The sequence below is a fragment of the Crocodylus porosus genome, unplaced genomic scaffold (assembly GCF_001723895.1).
Source record: "Crocodylus porosus isolate Cpor-Errol unplaced genomic scaffold, CroPor_comp1, whole genome shotgun sequence".
Classification (NCBI taxonomy): domain Eukaryota; kingdom Metazoa; phylum Chordata; order Crocodylia; family Crocodylidae; genus Crocodylus; species Crocodylus porosus.
Genome location: NW_017728943.1, coordinates 14,785,618 through 14,804,148, shown reverse-complemented (window position 1 = coordinate 14,804,148; position 18,531 = coordinate 14,785,618). Strand labels below are relative to the sequence as shown.

Genomic DNA, 18,531 nt, shown 5'->3' with positions numbered 1-18,531 from the left:
AAGAGAAGTGGTGCTGGCTCCTACCCTGGGGGTCTTTAAGAGGAGGCTGGATGAACACCTTGCTGGGGTCGTTTGACCCCAGTACTCTTTCCTGCTATGACAGGGGGTCGGACTAGATGACCTACTCAAGTTCCTTCCGACCCTAGAAACTATGAAACTACGAAACATGCATAAATGTGGGTTTTCCATAAAGAATCTCACTCCTAGGCTGCATATTTAGTCAACTGCCCTCTCTTTTTTTCTGGTCACTGAGGAGGAAAAAAAAAAGAATGTGTCATCATTGACTCCATGTTTACCTCTCCTCTTTTTGCTGTGGAAAATCATTTCCCCTTCTCCCCTGAACTAAAGGAGCATATTCTTTACAGGGCTATAAAAGGGGATAAATTCTGATTGGTCCCTAGACAGGCAGTGACATGATTTTGTAGTTTCTCCACAGTAAGGTAGCAGTAGGGAACAGATCTAAGGAACTTCACAAGACAGAGCATGAACACTCTTTAGACTGAGGCAAAGCTGGTTGGGGAGTCATTTGGAGATACTGTACATGACCTAGCAACACGGATCCTGTCCATATTACATCACAGAGTCTCCAATGGTATCCACACTGAGCAACCGCAACCTACTGTGGTGATTTCAGTAATGTAACTTCAGGAGGGCAAAAGGGGCCCCAGCCCCAGCCCCAGGTGCCAACTTAGTAGGGACACCAGAATGGCTCCTCCACCATCATGGAGTCTGAACCCCAACAGCAGAAATGTCCCTACAGCATTGCTGATGCAGCAGCTGCCAGGTTCCTGGACACCACGCTGCTGCTTTGGAATAACAGGTGAGGCAAGAAGACCACATTGTGGCTGTCAGGCTGCAGAGCACTGTTTCTGAGTCCCCAAAGTAGGTAAGGCTCTTGCCTCCCTGTTCCCCAAGTCTCAGAAGCCCCTCTTCTCTGGCACTCAGTAGCACCTCACTGCTTCATGCCCCCCTCCCCCCCAACACACATGGTTTGCCCAGGGTGCAAACTCTGCTTGGTAAGCCTTTTGGTGCTCTAAAGGGTATGAGTCCAATATGGCCCCAACCATGAAACCTTATGTATGCCAGGTCTTCTAGTGTTCAGCTACACACTTAGACAGCCTAAAGGAGGGAAGGGACATATTATATAAGATCACAAATGGGTAGAGTAGAGTGCCATACTTCAAACCTCAACTGTTCAGTGTTTCCTGAAGATAGATCACAGGCCATGCAGGTTCACCTGGAAGGAGGCTGAGGTCCAAGACATCACCCTCACCAAACTATCAAGTAGTCATCAAAGGATCAACAGTCGCTGAAGTCATCCTAGTCTTTTGTTAGATGAGAGGAGAGGACTGCAAATTATGACTATAATAATCAAGATCTCTCTTCAGTGACTATGGTAAAAGGCTGCTAATTATTCTCAGCCTTGCTCCAAAATGTCTTTCTTATAGTCAAATAACAATATCCCCAAAAAGGTAGAAAGAAAAATGCCTTAATGCTTAAAGGATGAGGAATGTGGTTATTTGTCAGACCAGGCAAATTAGCTCTCTTTCAATCATTGAAGAGGAATTAGGCATGACATTAAAAAAGAAAAGAAAAGAGAAGAAAAATCTATTGAGCCATCTAGATTATTCCTTTTCCCCCAACCAGGGAGCTTTTGGGGATGGCTGTACACACATTAACCTCCAGAGCTTTCTTGAGCCACATTTTAAATATCCCAAAAGGCTGCAATTCCACCACTTCCTATAGAAAAACTGTTCTAGAATCTAACATCTCTTCATTATTAGGCATTTTTACCTGCCCAAATCTCCCCCCCACACACACACCCTTTTTTTTGTACCATGACTTCTAGTTCTTGTCTCAGCCCATCCCAAGAAGTCCTTCTCCACACCTTCTGCTATGCATAGATCATTAGTGTGTCCCTTCATTAGTCACTTAGCCAAGCTCACTATATTTTTAGCTCCCACAAGCTTTCCTCATAAGTCAGTTAGTCCCTCCAGCCCCTTAATCATTTTTGTTGAACTTCTCTGAATTCTCTCTAATTTTGTTTACATCTTTCTGGAACTGAAGTGCCCAGAACTGAACATAGTAAACAACAACAGCTCGTTATCTGACTAGACAGTAATTCCAAGCAATCAGAGCATGGGTGCTGCACATGGAGGCATGCTCTGGTCAAAGTGCTTTTAACGCCATTAGTGATATGTCAGGTAGGTGCCAGCCTCCTTCAGCTTTTCACCCTGAGAAGATAGGTTGAGCTACTATAGATCAAATCCAACTCAAATGTTACCCAGAACCCTGATCACACCAGAATTCTGTGGACATTTCCAAAAGTTTACTAGGGAAATTCATTTCTCTTTGTTTTGCATTATCACCTAGCCCTGCACTTTCCTGTCCCAGACAGGAGTAGAGGCACATGCAATTAGTACTAGTAGGCAACCATCAATCCTTTTGGATCATGGTATACACATGACCAGTCACCAGAACCTTTAAGGAGTACACCTAAGCAGGAGTGGGGGCTACCCAGACCTTCCATCCCCTCGTTAGAGCACCAAGACAGAATCCAAAGGCCAGACCGAGACTGGATGGTCAGTGCCTCGATGGCTATAGTTATATACACATGCAGGAATCAAACCCCAGTCTCCTGTGTAGCAGACAGGGATTCTGCCACTGAACCATAACAATAATTTAAAGCAGTCAAAGCCCTGGGCACACCACATAGACCAGTGGCAAGCAAAATACAGCCCAGGGGTCAGATCTGGCCCACCAAGATGTCCCTCCAAAAAACAATTACTACCATCCCACAGCTGCCCCTTTGAAAGCCGGCAGGAGGCACGGGCTTTCAGAGGTCACACACCATTGGACCGGGCAGGCTCTATGTTTCCACCTCCATGGGGTCTGTGTGGAGGCACCAAGTGTGATGGCACATAGCTGGACAGCTGGTGAGTGGGAAAGGGTGCTCTTGCTTGCAAGAGGGTGGGGTGGGTGTGGACCCCTCCAGCATGGCACACTGCCCCTGCCAGCAACAGCAGGCCCTCAGGGTGCTCCTGGTCTGCTGCAGGCAGAGTCCCCTGGTGGCACGTGGCTCCATCTGAATCTCAGGAGCTGCAAGAGGTGGCCCAGAGCCAACTCAACCTGGCTCACTGGCATATACCTTCAAGCCAAACCAAGTTGCTTCTGTGCCAGTACATGGGGCTCCCAGCACCATAGGTGGGAGCTGTGTGCCATTGGGTTGAGCCAAACTGGCTCTGTGCCTCCACATAGGACTTCCAGCATTCCAGTGGGGAGATGCATATAGTGGCACTGAGCCTGCCTGACTTGATGGCATGTGACTCTCAGTCCACTTGCCATGAGGCTGGGGCAGGCTCCATGCCTCCAAGTGAAGCTACCTGCTGAAGTGCTGGAAGGCCCACTTGGAGGTGTGGAGCTGGCCCAGCCTGATGGCACATAGCTCTCACCTGCTGTGCTGGGAGCCCCACATGCTGACAAGGAGCCAGCCCAGTCTGGCTTGAGGGCACGTACGAACAGGCCAGACTGGGCTGGCTTCATACTGCCATGTGCAGTTCCTGGGATTCAGCCAGAGCTGCATGCCACCAGGGGGCTCTGCCTGCCATAGGCCAGGCGTACCCCAAGGGCACACTGCCTGCTGCTGCTACCGCTCACAGCAAGGGCTGTGTACCACCCCAACCCCACATCCACACCTCCCCACAGACCCCACACCACAAACCCCACGCATACATGCCCCCCCACCCAATATATAAGAGTATGACTTTATTGAGCTATTATGCAATCACCTGTATATACACTGTGCAAACACAAGTAAATCAGGACGAAAATATTTTTGAAATCAAATTAAAATATGTTATAGTAGATGTTTGATTTTTAGGGGTTTTTTTTAATTCTAGTTCCAAGATGGCAACCCCCCTCTCAAAAGGACTTCTTCTGTGGGCAATGGGAGTGGGGGGATGGGGTGGGAAGGACCTTCCAGTGGCAAAGGTCAGGGGTTAGGAGGTGGGAATTCCAGTCCCAAGATGGCAATGGGGGGCAGGGCACCTGTCAAGGGGCAGGGCTACCCATGCAGCCCTTGTCAGCTCATCAAAAGTCATTCAGTGCAAAAATGATTGCTCACCCCTGACATAGACCCTTCATGCTGGCAGCTCCATTCCTCTCTTTGCAAGCCTTCCCCTGTCTTTCTGAGGAGGTCACGTCAATGACTTCCTTCCTCCCCTCTCTAGGAGTAGCAGAATGGATCTCTTCTTCTCATTTCCTCCTGGCCAAAGCAACAGTGTATCCTTCTGTATTTACACCCTGCCTGCTGGAGCATCTGCTAGGATAGGCGGGCCAGACCTACCATACATTTCACTGCCTGCATACAGAGCCCTGTGCAGGGGTGACACGATCACAAATGACTCTGGGAGTTAGCACTTCAGTGCGATGACTGGATGACTTACTCCTGGATGACGCTTCATTGGTTACTCTCTGCTACCATTTTCAAAATTCACTTCACACCCACAGGAGCTATAAATTACTTGTGGGTTTGTTTTCTTGCTTGTAATTACATGAAAGTTTGCTGGAGTCATACAACTCCAGGAGCTGCTACCCTTTGCACATGCTGTCAGTACCGAGCACAGAGCTGGCTGGGGATTTTCCAGCAGAGCATCCTTGCCGTGGAAAATGCTAGTTTGTTGATGCAGAAGTGCTCCCTGAAAATGTTTATCTTGCAACAAACTTCTGATGAATCACAGGCAAGATTCCACTGGCACCTGACTGGTTTCCTGCCAGCTCACCTGGCAGGCAGCTGAGAAGGCTGGGCTTCCACAATCCACTGCCCTGGAACAGCCACCCTTCTTCTAACTGTCACAGGCCGACGACCTTATTGCTTCCAGGGTCTCAGCTCTTAGACAGGCAGCCTGAAGCTGCTGGAACTTCAGCACAAGCCAGTACAACTGGAGTTCCCTTCTCGTGGTAGGGGAGGAAGGGAGGCAGGAGCTTTAGGCTGCCTTCATTCTCCCATTCTGTGGAGTGGGAGAGTACAGGAGGCAGACAGCTGCTCCGTTTCATTTTGAGGAAAAACTGATCAGGAAATGTTTCAGGATCAATAGCAAGGCAGTGGAGTTTGCTGACATGATGGGCTAGCAGGGCCTTTCAAGGCAAATCTGCCTGTCCTTGGAGCATGGAGCAAAGCTGGCAACTTGCTTCAGAGCAGAACACAAGGCCAGCTGAAATGGCCTTTCCCACGCCAGCACACACAGAGCAGCCAGCGAGCCCCAGCCAAGGGGAAAAGCAAAAGGTCTCCATGCTGCTGACCTTAGCTCAGGGTCCCTTTCGGACAATGCCACAGCTCATTTACCTCATGCTGCAGCCGCTTTTATTAGCATCCCAATCTGTTGCAGCTTTCCGCCTTGCTGGTTTGCACACAAGCCACAGTCAGACCACAGAAGTCCTAATGCTCTGACAGAGAAAACAGCCTGCTCCTCCCTTTGCTTTCTTCTCCATTCCTCATCTTACTGCACTGGTTTCTGCTCATCTGCCCCCACCTTTCTGCCAAGCTTGGTTTATGTGCAGCCTTTGTACTGGTATAACAATGTTAGCCAAGCGTGCAATACCTTTTACCAAAATAGCGATACCCAGGAAAGTATCTGTGTGGGCACAGCTATTGTGGCACACAGGCTTAAACTGGCACAGTTATCCCCCCAACTTTTTTTTTTTTTTGTACAGGAATATGTATACTACCATAAGGCAAGGGTTTTTGTGGGTGATATCTTATATTGGATCAACTGGATGGTTGTGACAGAGCTAGACAAGCTTCTTCAGGTTTGAGGGAAAAGCAGGCCTGAAGAGGAATGCACTGCATTTGGAAGCTTGCGTAACTCTAATCCCATCCATGCAGTTGGTCCAATAAAAGATGGTACTCACAAAAATCATTGGCTCTCATATATTTCCTAGAACACCATGGTTATAATATCACTCAACATTACCAGAATATAAAACACCTCTCTGATGGTAGAACTGTAACTAGATCTTCATGACAAACTCTTGGCAGCCTAACTACATCACTGAGGGATATGACAAAACATGACTGGCACAGTTGGGCTGGTAACAGCCTCGGTACAGATGCGGTAAAGCATGCAGTGCCATGCTTTTCCTGGTAAGGTTTATTTTGCTGGAATGAGCAGTTTTGCCAACATATGCTGTGTTCATGCTAGGAGCACTTGGCTGATACAATGTTTCAGGATGGCTCTATCAGCATATGCTCCCACTGTATACCTGGCCTACCTATACACAGGGCATAGTCCATATAGCACATGAACTGTACCAGCATGCATGAAGGAAAATGGTGTGTGCATGTGTATGTGCATGCTCAAAGAAACTCTCTCTCTGTCCAGAGCAGGCAGTTGAATCCGATGATCTCATGAGATTGCTTCCAGCCCAAAACTTCTGTGAATTCTCCTTCATTCTCCAGCATCCAAGTACAAGAGCTAAGCTACATATGCTCCCACTGAATTTCACTTCAGTAACTATACCAGGAGGCTATCACCTCAGGTCCACTTCAAAGGGTCAGCAGAACCAGAACTGCAACTCTTGTCTTTTAGTTATAATAGCACAACCAGACCCGCATCTTCTGTGAAGAACAGTACTTGCAAAAACACATTCATTCCCGAAGGGCTGAACAAATGTCCTTGCCCGTGTGCAGATGCACTCCAACACAAAAATACATTGAACTATACAATCACATTCTCCCCATGGCCACCAACTAGATATTTTAACACAGTATAAACATACTTTCCAGTCATGGCCACACAGAGAGACACGTGCCCTTTAATGCACACCAGTACTTGCACCCACCTCCTCTCTCCACCCCTCTAGATCTATTCTCTCTATCAATCTTCCACATCCTTCCAGATCTATGAAAAGACAAAAAACCATGCACCAAATCATGACTGAATACAGGGATATGTAAACTGGAGGTTAGGTGACATCTTACGAGTCGAGGTTGTGGTGTTTTTGGCATGCTGCCCAAAAATGTTGCTGACCCCTGGTCTATATCAATAGTGCCTGGAGGCCATGTGGACCAGTGCAACGGGCAGAAGCATTCCAAAATATTGCAAGTTCTGCCACTGATTTGCTGCATGGCCTTAGGTCAGTCCCTCAGGGCTAGTTTGTCCCTAGTCTTACATAGGTGGATAAGGAGGCACATTAGTTATTGTTCCACTGGGGTGGAAGAATTAATTGGTTCCAGCCTGCAACACACTATCTATGAGAGTGCTAAGGGGCAGACTGGGGAAGCTGTAATTACATACAGGCTTTGCACACTCACACCCTGATGGCTGCATTCTGATAACACTATTGATTTCCTGCTGGAAAGCTCCATGGCAGTCATGAGTGCAGTCCATTTGTCATGTGGCTCACCCCTTCCCTTCCCCTACCATCACTCACATTCTGTCTCTGTCACATGTCCTTCAGAAGGCTATACTTCTTCATGTATCTATTTTATAGAAGTGACAAAAAAACCCTTAAGAATCACTTTACAGACAACCCCTCCTGCCCTGAAAGGAAAGACATCTCTCCCATGGTTAGGAAAAACCCTTCAGAGAGAAGCTGGCTTCAAACATAACCTGGCTTCAGACTTCGGCATGTTTTGGGTAGCTCTAACTCATACAGGACCCTCAAACCCTTCATATTGCTCCAAGTCTCCATCTATTCCCCTCTCATTTTAAGCACAGGCCCTGATCTTAAACCAGTTTTCTGATGCCAGCACCTTCACCTAACCTCCAGCCCCTGTACCTGCAAATGCCATGAACATGTTCACAGACTCTCCATCTACTTGACCACCCTTGAAAGCTGAGCAACTAAATCCAACAGTGGCATTAACTGTGAACAAGACCTAAGCTCTGCTCTGTGTGGAAGAATGAGGGACAGGGGAAGAGGGAGTGGTGGGTCAGTAAAAATGTTAAGGGACTTTTTTCTGGCAAGGTTCTTGGATAAAGCTCAGGACAGCAGCAGCCCTGAAGTAGATTGCACCCAGCCTAGCATGTTGCTGTAAGCTTAAGACAGGACAAATGTGTTTCTGGCTCAGAGAGGCAGAAGTTGGCCCTCTGCAGCACTACTCTTTTCTGTGAGAGCCACTAAGCTGGGCAACCTTGTCTGGCTGGCAGGACTCCTTCTGGACAAGGCGTGCTGGGAAGCATCCCAGCTCTCCTGTCTGTGCTCCAACCAAGGCAGGACTGAGCTTTGATGATCATCAATGAGTCCAACTCTCCTCTAGGCCCATCACTGTAAACATTCACCATCCTCTGACCTCTGTTAAAGCTGGCAACCTAAAACAAAATCAGGACGCTACCTCAGTTCCTTCACCAGTTTCCACTCAAATCACTTCAGCTCCCAAAGACCTGCTGCCTCGGCCAGTATCTCTATACCAAACTCTGTGCTCCCCTACCTTGTGCCAGACCACCTTCATTGTAGGGGGCTCTTATTTAGTATGCCCTCTTTTCACCCGCCCTGCCACATGCTTCTCACCCTCACCACACATTGCTCTTGTTATCAGAGGTGAACAAGATGGTCTGTGCTGCAACTGATGTATACATACACTTCCCCCCACTCCTCTGGATAAAACAATAACAAGAACACTTTAACTGTCAAAGCAATTCCCTCGCCAAGCTTGAACAGTGCATAAGATCACAGCACATTCTCTCGTTAAGGAAAAGGAAGACACTTAAGAAGGGAGGATTAACCATTCTGGATCCCACGGCTAAGCTACAGAACCCAGTAGCCTGTCCCACCAGGCACTGATGTTCATTCCCATCTCCAAGCAGAGTATCACTGGGTAGTGTCTCCTGGCTCCTTGGACTCATCTGAGAGCCAGTGGGCGCTGTCCGGTGTGCTCTGCTTGGTGTCCCCCTTGGCACTCCTGTTACGAACCTCTGACCTCCAAAACCATCCTTGTTTTTGGGGTTTTTTTATTTGCCCCAAGGAATCTATTGCCATCTTTTCCTGTAGCCTCCCTACCTGAGGGAGGTCAATGAGAAACCTGGTGGGCCTAGGCCCATGTGATTGAAGGATGACAAATAGGTCTGTCCCACTAGGCCCTTGTTCATTCCCATCTCCAAACAGAGTATCACTGGGCAGTGTCTGCTGGCTCCTTGGACTCATTTGAGGGCCAGTGGTGGTGTGCTCTGCTTGGTGTCCCCCCTTGGCCCTCTTGTTTAAACCTCTGATCAACACTTTTTTTAATCATTATTTGTCCCAAGCAATCTGTTGTCACCTTTTACGGTAACTTCCCTGAATAAGGGAGGCCAAGAAGAAACTTGGTGGGCTAGACCCATGTGACTGAAGGTGAAAAATAGGCCTGTCCAACTGGTGACATACCTGTTCAATAGCACACATCACACACAGATCCCTCTGTGACTCAGGCAGTGCCCTATTAACATAGTACTGTTGCTAAGGTTTACTGATGGGTATAAAATACTCCAGCCTCTCAAAAGCCCGTTTTCTGTAACTGACCCGACTTACAATCCTGCAGCAGGTTCTCTATATATCAGCTGAAGGTGGTTCCCTTTCACCTTGGATCCACCCTTGGCTTTCTTGCTTGCAGCACAGAGGTGAGATATTGTTTCTAGTGGTCCCCCATACCTGCCACACCGTCACATCTTCCATTTCATTTACCTACTCACCACCCCCAACACAGTTTGCTTAACCATAAAGCCTGAAGCCTGGGAAGGAGCAGGCTCTCACCTCAGCAATTATAGTTAGCCTTAGGCTTGCTGAGATTTAAACCCTTGTGCAAATATTGCAACTTGAAACCACCTCTAGCCATATCACCTCAGTGAGGGATCTTATCTCCCCTAAAGAGGGTTAATCCTACACTACCAGGGTCTGGGCCCCTTGTGTTCAAACAGGATAAGAAGGTACAGGCTCTAAAGCCAGGGACAGCCACTGAGTTTCAGTAGCTGTGGTGAGGTTTGTGAAAGGGCAAAGGAGGTTTGGGGTAGGGGAGCATTGGATTCCAGGAGCAGGACTCTGTCTGCCATAACACAGCCTTCAGATCACATAGCTGAGAGTCCAGATTTATAACTGAGGGGTGGAATGGGGGGGTCATAAATAGGGAGGTAGCTACTGACCCTATTGAGTTACAAAGCGGTTAAAGTGGTGAGAAAGAGCCAGTTGAAAATCTGGAGCTTTTATTCTCCCAGCTCCCTGTTTTCCGTGTGCAAATAAAAGCAATTGTTTCTGCCTTCTCTCCAGCTCTAAGCCTACAAGCAAACTTGACTTCACCCTAAGCCTTGAACATCTTCATCACTTAAGGGAATGCAAGGCAGCTGAGAGAGTCGTTACCTCATCAATATAGCCTAACGTGGTAAGTGTTCCCTGATTGCATTAGATACAGACAACCTGAAAACAGCTGGAGAGAAAAGTATATCCAAGGCACCAGGGAAAGGCCTTTTTCCCCCCTCATTAGAGGTACATAAATACAAAACAAATCCATCACCGCCACAGAGACTATCACCCATAGCCCCCCCACCTACCTATATTACATAGCATTACCACATAACACTATGCTAGATACAGACAACCATACTAGTGGCCTAACCACTGCAAATTAACATAGATGCTACTCTACAGGCTCACACACACTTTCATGTATATATGCACATGCTACAAATGTACCTTATCATACCTCTATATCTGTACTGGGTACAAAACACAAGAGAATCCTTGTGACCTTCACTCACACCAGCTATATGATGGCATGGTACATGTATACTCTAAAAGTACATCCTTGGCAAAGACTGTATGCAGCAGCCAGACTACCATCATCCTAATGAAACGTTCAGAGAAAAAGGGTATAGACATAAGACTGCTGCAACTAATCCAATACATGGAAATGGGCGGGAGCTGGTTGGGATTTTTTGACTTTTTTTTTCAAAAGTAAAACTTTTCATATGAAAGGGCCAGTGACACGCACAAAAAAAAGAGGAAAAAAATTACGATTATTCAACATGTCCTTTGTGTAAACAAAAAGTTCCATTTTGTTTTGCTTCAAAAGGATGTTTCCTTGTGAAATGTTAGTTCATTTATTGTTGAAAATGTAGTCACACCCAAAATGGAACATTTCCAAATTATCACGACACAAAGTTTTGATTGGCCCAAGCTGTTTGGAATATGGAACAGTAATTAAACATATCAATCATTTTCCTGGGATAAGAAAACCATTTCCTGGCCCAGCCTTAAAATACAGGCAGAGAAATCTGAGAACAGAATAGTAAAGCCAGGCCCCAAGGACTCTATGATCAGTGCTGTAGAAGGAAACATGGGAGACTGCAAAACTCCAGCTCATCTCGGGGAGCAGGGTTGAGGTACCATGAGGCAGAACTTATCACAGCCCCCTTTTGAGCCTGGTGCAGGTAGCTTGGGAAAGGGACCCAGTGCAGAAGCCAGCAGCCTGAAGAGGGTGGCAGGGAGAATCAGAGCCTTATTCTGCTACTCTGAAGTGATGCAGAAGCCCAAGGCACAAAGCAAAGCAAAGCCAAGCACCGAGAACAGCACAGCTTCCTCTGAGGCTGCAAAGCCTTTATTCAGAAAAAGGAGAGGAAAGCAAAGCCCCATCTCTGTCCCCAAGCCATTGAACCCAGTCAAGCAGAGGGGACAAGCAGCCAACGGTAAGTACCCTGGCAAAGGCATTAGAGGAGACAGGCTGTGTGAGTCACTTGGCACTACAGAGTCCTTAGGTCTCCTGCCAGCCTCAGCTGTGTCTCTCACCCCATATTCCACCCCTCTCATCCCCCCTCCCATTGCGTGCCATTCAGTTACATCCTGGCAGTGCCCAGCAACACCAGCTCACTTCCATTTTACTTCCAGCTCATACAATAGGTGGATACCAGAACAAGAGGGAAGTCCACTTCACATACACAAACGTACCCCCAAACAGACCAAGGGGGCAGGGGACGGCACCGTTTTGAGGGTTACTTGAAGAATAACAGGCCCCAGCATTGGAGACATGCACTGCTCAGGAAACATATAGCCAGGGGGGTTTGTTCCCTTTCAGAACCACGACCATAGCATTCCAGAACAGTAGCTCCCTATAGTCCCACTCTCCAATGTCACTGAAACATTTTGGGCTCATTACTTCTGATTTTTTTCCTTTGGTGAACAGTATGTTTTAAAGAGTGTGGCGTTTCTTTATTTAACCCCTCCAGTGCCTTGTGGTTTGCTTGCCACAGTGCCCTGCCCCTCTCAGGCAGCCCCAATGCCCTATTTCCTACAGTTTCCACTCTCAAAGCTAAAGATGGGAAATCTCTTGCTGCCTGGCTTGGGTCTGGGCTCCAGCTGAACCACAATGTGGAAGGAGGGAGGAATGGTAAAGCTAGTCCTTGCTTTGATGCATTTTTACTTGACATCTTAGGAGGGGCAGATTCATACCTTCCCTGTTGCCAGAGGATGTGTGTTCACTCAGTATTGGAAGGGTCGATCTCCTTTTGAAGGCAGCAGGGAAGGATGCTGTCTGGAGGCTTGTGTGACTGTGACATTTGTAGAGCAGTGGCAAAGAAGGCAAAACAGCAGCAGCACCCAAGCTCTGCCAAGAGCCAGCTTTGCTATAAGGGGATAAACCAACACCAACCTCTGCTCCAGCTGGGAACCTCTGGTCATAGTTCACCCAAGCATGTGGACTGGGAGTACTGTGTAGAGCAAGCACTGTTAGCATTGGTTGGGAAAGAAGCACTGGAAATGAAGGAGGCATTTGGAGACTGTGTGATCCTGCCAGTGTCCATCCTTGATGGGTCTGTCTGTGCCTATGCTTTCAGAGCAGAGGGAAGTTCACCCAAGGCACTGGACTTCATTGCTGAAAGTGGCTACTAATTTTTCAGGATGGGCACATGTTTATGAGCATGTTGGACAATTCTCCCTCCTCCCTCAGCAAGGGACACAGAGCAAAGGGAAGTAGGTGGAGGGTCTTGGTACCAGCTGCACTATCCAGAGCCTAAAAGAATATGAGTTTGAGTAAGAGAAAATCTGTGATCAAGAAATGCATGTGTGAGACAGAAAAAGAGACAGAAAGAGCCTGAAAGAGAGAGAAGCCAGATGATGCGAGGAGCAGGGAAAAGGGTATGGGACTGGGTGCAGATGATAGTGGGAGCATGCAAGGCTGAGAGCTTGTGATGGAAAGTGCACATGCATGCATGTGTGTGTGCATGCACACATGTATGAATGCAAAAAGGAAGCCTGGTCTGATATTGTGTGTGCACTTGGTACAGGCTGCAAGAGCGGGGGCGGGGGGGACACAGTACATGTCCAAAAAGATTAGCTAAGGGGAAGGGAGGGCTATGTGATGGAGTGTGTTCAGATGCCATGCAATGTGCAAGAGAGAGTGTGAGAGAAAGTACATGGCTGAAACAGAGACAGTGCTCAAGAGCCTGTGAGTGTGTGACCAAGCAAAAGCAAAGCAGTGTTAAGAGATAGTCTTCCTGAGATATAGACATATGAAAAGCTGGAATGCAATGAGTGTGTGTACATGTGCACAAATGCAGCAAGCTGCTATGTGATTCATAGTTAGTGATGGGCAAAGTGAATGTGTACAAGCAACGGTACTGGTAAGAGGAATGTGTGCATGTGTGTGTACAGTTGGTTAGAGGGTTACAGAAAGGGAATCTATGAACGTGTGTGACACTGGAGGAATTGCATGTGATGGGGAGTTGGGAGCGCATGTGGCAGAGTGTGCCTGAGTGAGTTAAGGCATGCTATATGTTATATTCATGAGTGTATGTGTGGAGATGATTACTGGCATGTGGGAATGAGTGTATGACTCGCAAAGCGATACAAGTCTGTGCATATGGGGGCATGTGTGTGAGTGTGTACATACAGTATGTTGTGCATTAACCCTTTCCTCCTGTTTACAGAAAGCATTGCAAAAATAATGGAAATGATTGTCATCACATCAAACTAAATCTCACTTGCACATAACTCCCTAAGCACGAAACCCAGCTGGCTATTTCTCTGCTGGACAAAACTCAATATCCAATGTATCTTCCTTCTCTGCTTCCCCCACTTTTTTTGACTAGCAGAGGGGAAGAGAGCAGTGCTTTTGCAGATGGACCAAAGCCATAAAGGAAGCTTCTGAAAACTTAACACTGATTCCCTTAGGAAGATGAAGGATCCAAGAGCATTGGCAACAGTAACCTGAAAGTGGCAAGGAATGCAGCTTGTGGATGGAGGTGGAATGAGGACACCCACCTCCTCCAACCCCTTCCTTTGCAAAGCTGCTTCCCCCACCAGTCCCCGCAAAAGCACAAATACAGCAGCGAGTCAGGCTCATGAGGTGCCCTCTAACCATCAGATTCACTAGCAGGGATCTCTCCTTGGCTCTTATTTCTGACCGGGTTAGGGAGGGAGGGAGGAGTTGGGGGCAGAGGAGTCAAAATACAGACAGCTTCATGTTCCGAGCCAGCCTCAGTCCATCAGCCTCATCTTGAGCTAGCGGGGGCTAGAGAAGGTAGTGAGAAAGAACTCATCGCCTACCTTGCAAGGAGAAGAGGGATAGGAAAAATCCCAGCACCCAGATACTGTGCAGCCAGTAGGTCCTCATGCTTCTCTCTTGTTTGATCTGCTTGTTCTCGCTCGCTTGCTTTCGGTCTCTGTCTGTCTCTTTCTCTCTCTTTTTTTTAAAAAATAATATGGGATTCTTGTCTCCCTTCCGTCTCCCCAGTCTCTGCTTTAACAGCTCAGGCAATCCAGTGCTGAGAAAGCTGACCCACAATAGTCAGATTCCCAAATAACCTCACACTCTCTCCTTCAAGTGCCGGAGAAAAGGGGGCCAGGTTAGATGGTTGTCATAGCCTGCGTTGGCTGTAAACACAGAGAATCTCTCTGTCTCTCTCCTGCAGCTCCAACTAAATGCGACTGTACTTAAACAAGCAATGCCTTATAGGACAGTGCTCAGAGCAGAAAAGATCCCACCTCTGCCACCTAGTGTTGTTAAGCCAGATCATTTTATATATATTTATACTAGAGGAATATGGATAAATCCTCCCTCTGCCAATGTTCCTCTCAGATCTTGGGTACACAGACTATGCTGGGCTCCCCACTGCACCAGGCTCTTCCTTCAGTTGCCACAGGGGAAATTATTTAGCAAAAGGGAGAATAATTTCCTCCTTAAGGCAACAGAAAAAGCTACCAGCAGATCTGACTTTTCAGCCCTGATTTTTTCTGACCAGACAGCAAAGTTCTGTTTTATGAATTCCAGTGCGAGCCTCTCTTTCACATGGGCATCACTATTGGACAGGAAAAGGGAGGCTAATGGGAGGCTTGGAAATGTTGATTGTAATCACAGAGATGCTGAATCCTCCAGGAAAGGTATGAAGCAGTGGGCTAGGTTCATCCTTCCTGGCATGCCACTGACTTTGCTGCAGCTTTACCAGGTATAAACTGGACTTGTTCTGCTCATAAAATTCTATTTGCAACATCAAATATTGCTTGGGGAAGCTCCCCCCTCCCTTCCTGTTTTTCTTTCCTTCCCCTGAAAACAGAAACTTCCTCTTGGGAGTTTAGCAATTCCTGCACCTTAATTCCCATCTGATGTAACTGATTTTCATGTGAGACATAATGGCCATAATAACAAAGTAAAACTTCACATTTATCTGGGCCTCTACCTTGGTCAGTCTCAAAGCGCTTATGCGTGGTAAGAGGAGGCAGAGAGAAGCAATGCAACTGTGCGCCCTTTGAGAAGTAAGTCTGTGACTGAGCTGGGCTCAGAGCTCAGGAGTCCAGCAGATTTCATAGACTTGTGCGCCCATCTGCCAGGCTGTGCTACCCCACCACAGTGGTTTCACAAGTAGAGAATAACTATCCCATATAGCAGCAACCTGTGAATAACAGGTTAGCAAGTGGGATTTAGAAGGAAGAGTGTGAATACACACTTTTGGTTTTGGCCTGCAAAACCACAACTACCTTTCACTGTTGGTGCCACAGGGTCTGAAACGTCTCCAACATCTCATTCAACAACTGGTTGAGGCCTCCAGGTGGAATCTCAGGTAGTCACTGGAGACAAAAGATGCCATTCTGATGCTGCCATCCCAGTAAAAGAAGCTGGGGGAAGAGAAGTAACATCAGGTATGACATACTGCAGCAGCTACAGAGGCTGTAAATAGAATATTTCTCAAAGTATTCTGTGAGGTGTTGGAGACCTTCATTTCACATGCAAGTAGAAATGTGTGTGTGCGCGCGTGTGTGGAGAGAAACATATCTCATCTCATGAACCCAGAACACACTGTCAAGCAAGCAGGGAATTGTTCCTGTTAAAGAGACAGCACTACTTAAACAAATATTTTCCTATCATATTAGACCATCTAAAAAAATTAAATGGGTTAATTAACAAAGAAGTTAATTAAGAAGCACATTCCTCCCCTCATTTACTCCCCTGATAAATGCTGAGTATACTGAGGGTCTGGGCAAATGAATAAATTACAGGGAGTTAAAAGAAGGCAGAGACTTGCTGCATGTCAGCCACTCAGCAATAGAATAGAAGTGCCTGCTCTTACCCCAGGGTAAGCAGAAGCTAAAATGCAGGAGAGTAGCCCTCAGTGAAGCAGTTCTAAGTTACTGCAGTTGAACTTTGAGTTATTGTGGTATATGAGCAAGCATAGAGACTGTTATCATACATTAGCCACTCTATGGTCAGTCCCCACCCTTTCTTACCTCGCTGCAGCTTGGTTGTTTGTCCATAATTTCAGATTCCTATCGGAGTGTCCTATAGGAATCTAGGAGTTCCTTGGTCTTGTTGGTTCATTGATTTTGCCCAGAGGTCTGCAACCTACGGCTTGCAGGCCAGATCCAGGCCAGAGCCAGGGGGGTTAGGTGGCATTTGGTGGGATGGTCCTTGCCCATGGTGTGCCATGACTGGGAGGCAAGGAAAAGTATTGGCCTAGCTGTGGGCCTGATATGGGTCACTCCAGACTGCCACCAGAATAACTTTGCCGGCTGCTGATCTAGACTAAGAAAAATGGCCTGAACCAGATTTCTGTTCTCCCTTGGAAGCAGGTGCAGTGCCAGGAGAACCTCAGGCCTGAAATGGGACCACGTAGATTATTGGTACTTGCAACATGCTGAATACTGAGTTCCATCCTGGCTGAGATCCTTGCTCTCTTCAGGAACACAGGTGCTGAAATAATAAATCCGAGCAGATTTCCATTCCAATCTGGAATGGGCTATAGAGAAGTTTCTGGGAGATGATTTGGAATGAATTTGGAAAAACTTCCTGTTTTTATAAGGAAGTTGCAGTGAAAGGGGAAAAATCTTGAGGTCATAGTGTCTGTGTTTCGCTTGTGAAGTTTGTGCAACTGAAGAGATATATTGCTATATCTTGTATTAACATGAAAAACAGTTACCTGACTCTGCCTGTCCCTTCACTTCTTGTGGCCAGTAATAACCCCATTTTGATATGCTCCAAAATTTCAAAAGCACTCAGGGTCAGATCTTGGCTCATTTACTCAAACCAAGATGTACCTTGCTATTCAAATAATGTTTTGGAAATCAATGGGGATACATGTGGAATCAGGCCCTACATCCTAATGAGTAGGAGTATCAAAAGAGCATCAGAACTCACAGGCTGAAATTCTCTGCGATTATTCTCTGGCCAAAGAGGGATTTTATTAGAAAAGAATGAACAAAATCCCTTTGACAACTTGAAATTTGTACGGAAAGAACTAAACAAAACAAAACAAAACCCCCATAAGCTCCCCAAATTCTTTTTTTAATAAAAAAATATTAGTTCCCACCTAAGGACTCAAAAACTAGATGAACCGTGAAAGTTGGCATGGAAATAGTGCTTATTGAAGAGAACATCCATGACCATGTTTGGAAAAGAAAATAGTTGGATACAAATAAAGCTCTGGATGATTGAAAGCTGGCTACTTTGAATGCATAATAAAAATATTTCATTAAGTCTGAGTGTACCCATTTAGATTCACTGTGCATGGTTGTGTGTCCATTCTTTTATAAATATGCTTTATGCCATTAACTGTTTAAGCACTTATGCTATCTCTTCCATTCAGGCATTAGCTATAGTACCCTTCACCCATATCAAAATTATCTTGGCCATTGTGTGTGTATATATGTGTGTGTATAGAAATATAGTATTTTCCATACCTATATTTTTGTGTTATATCTGCAAATATAGGCAAGCTGAAATTGATAAAATAACTACATTTTTCATTGCCTATTTTTTAAACTGTTGGCTTTAAATCGTTTGTAACAAAATAGTTTTATGTTTACTGTGCAGCCTTAATGCTGTGATAGCAAAACAAAACAAAAAAACCATTACCCAGGTCCCCTATTTCATTAGCATAGCACTGATGGCACAAGTTTGGTTGGGCACATTTTGCAGGGTTTACATATAAATATGGATGATTCTGCTGTTTAAAGCTGTGATGGCAACGTAGAGCAGGCAGGAGGCAAGAGGCACTTATTGTTGTGGTGTGTAATTTGTGCAAGTATCTTTTGTGTACTGTCCTCCAGGTGTCTGTCTGTGACATGTGTGTGTTGCTCTGC

The 18,531-nt window shown here is 46.4% G+C and overlaps 1 protein-coding gene across 1 annotated transcript in view; it reads right to left on the bottom strand.

The window, feature by feature from the left end:
- Positions 1-14,899, bottom strand: part of LSAMP (limbic system-associated membrane protein) — a 1,430,869-nt gene extending 1,415,970 nt beyond the window's left edge. Inside the window, exon 1 of the mRNA XM_019548765.1 lies at positions 14,506-14,899. Coding sequence (XP_019404310.1) covers positions 14,506-14,572 — 67 coding nt within the window. The 5' untranslated portion in view covers positions 14,573-14,899. The remainder of the gene's footprint in view (positions 1-14,505) is intronic.
- Positions 14,900-18,531: the final 3,632 nt, after the last annotated feature.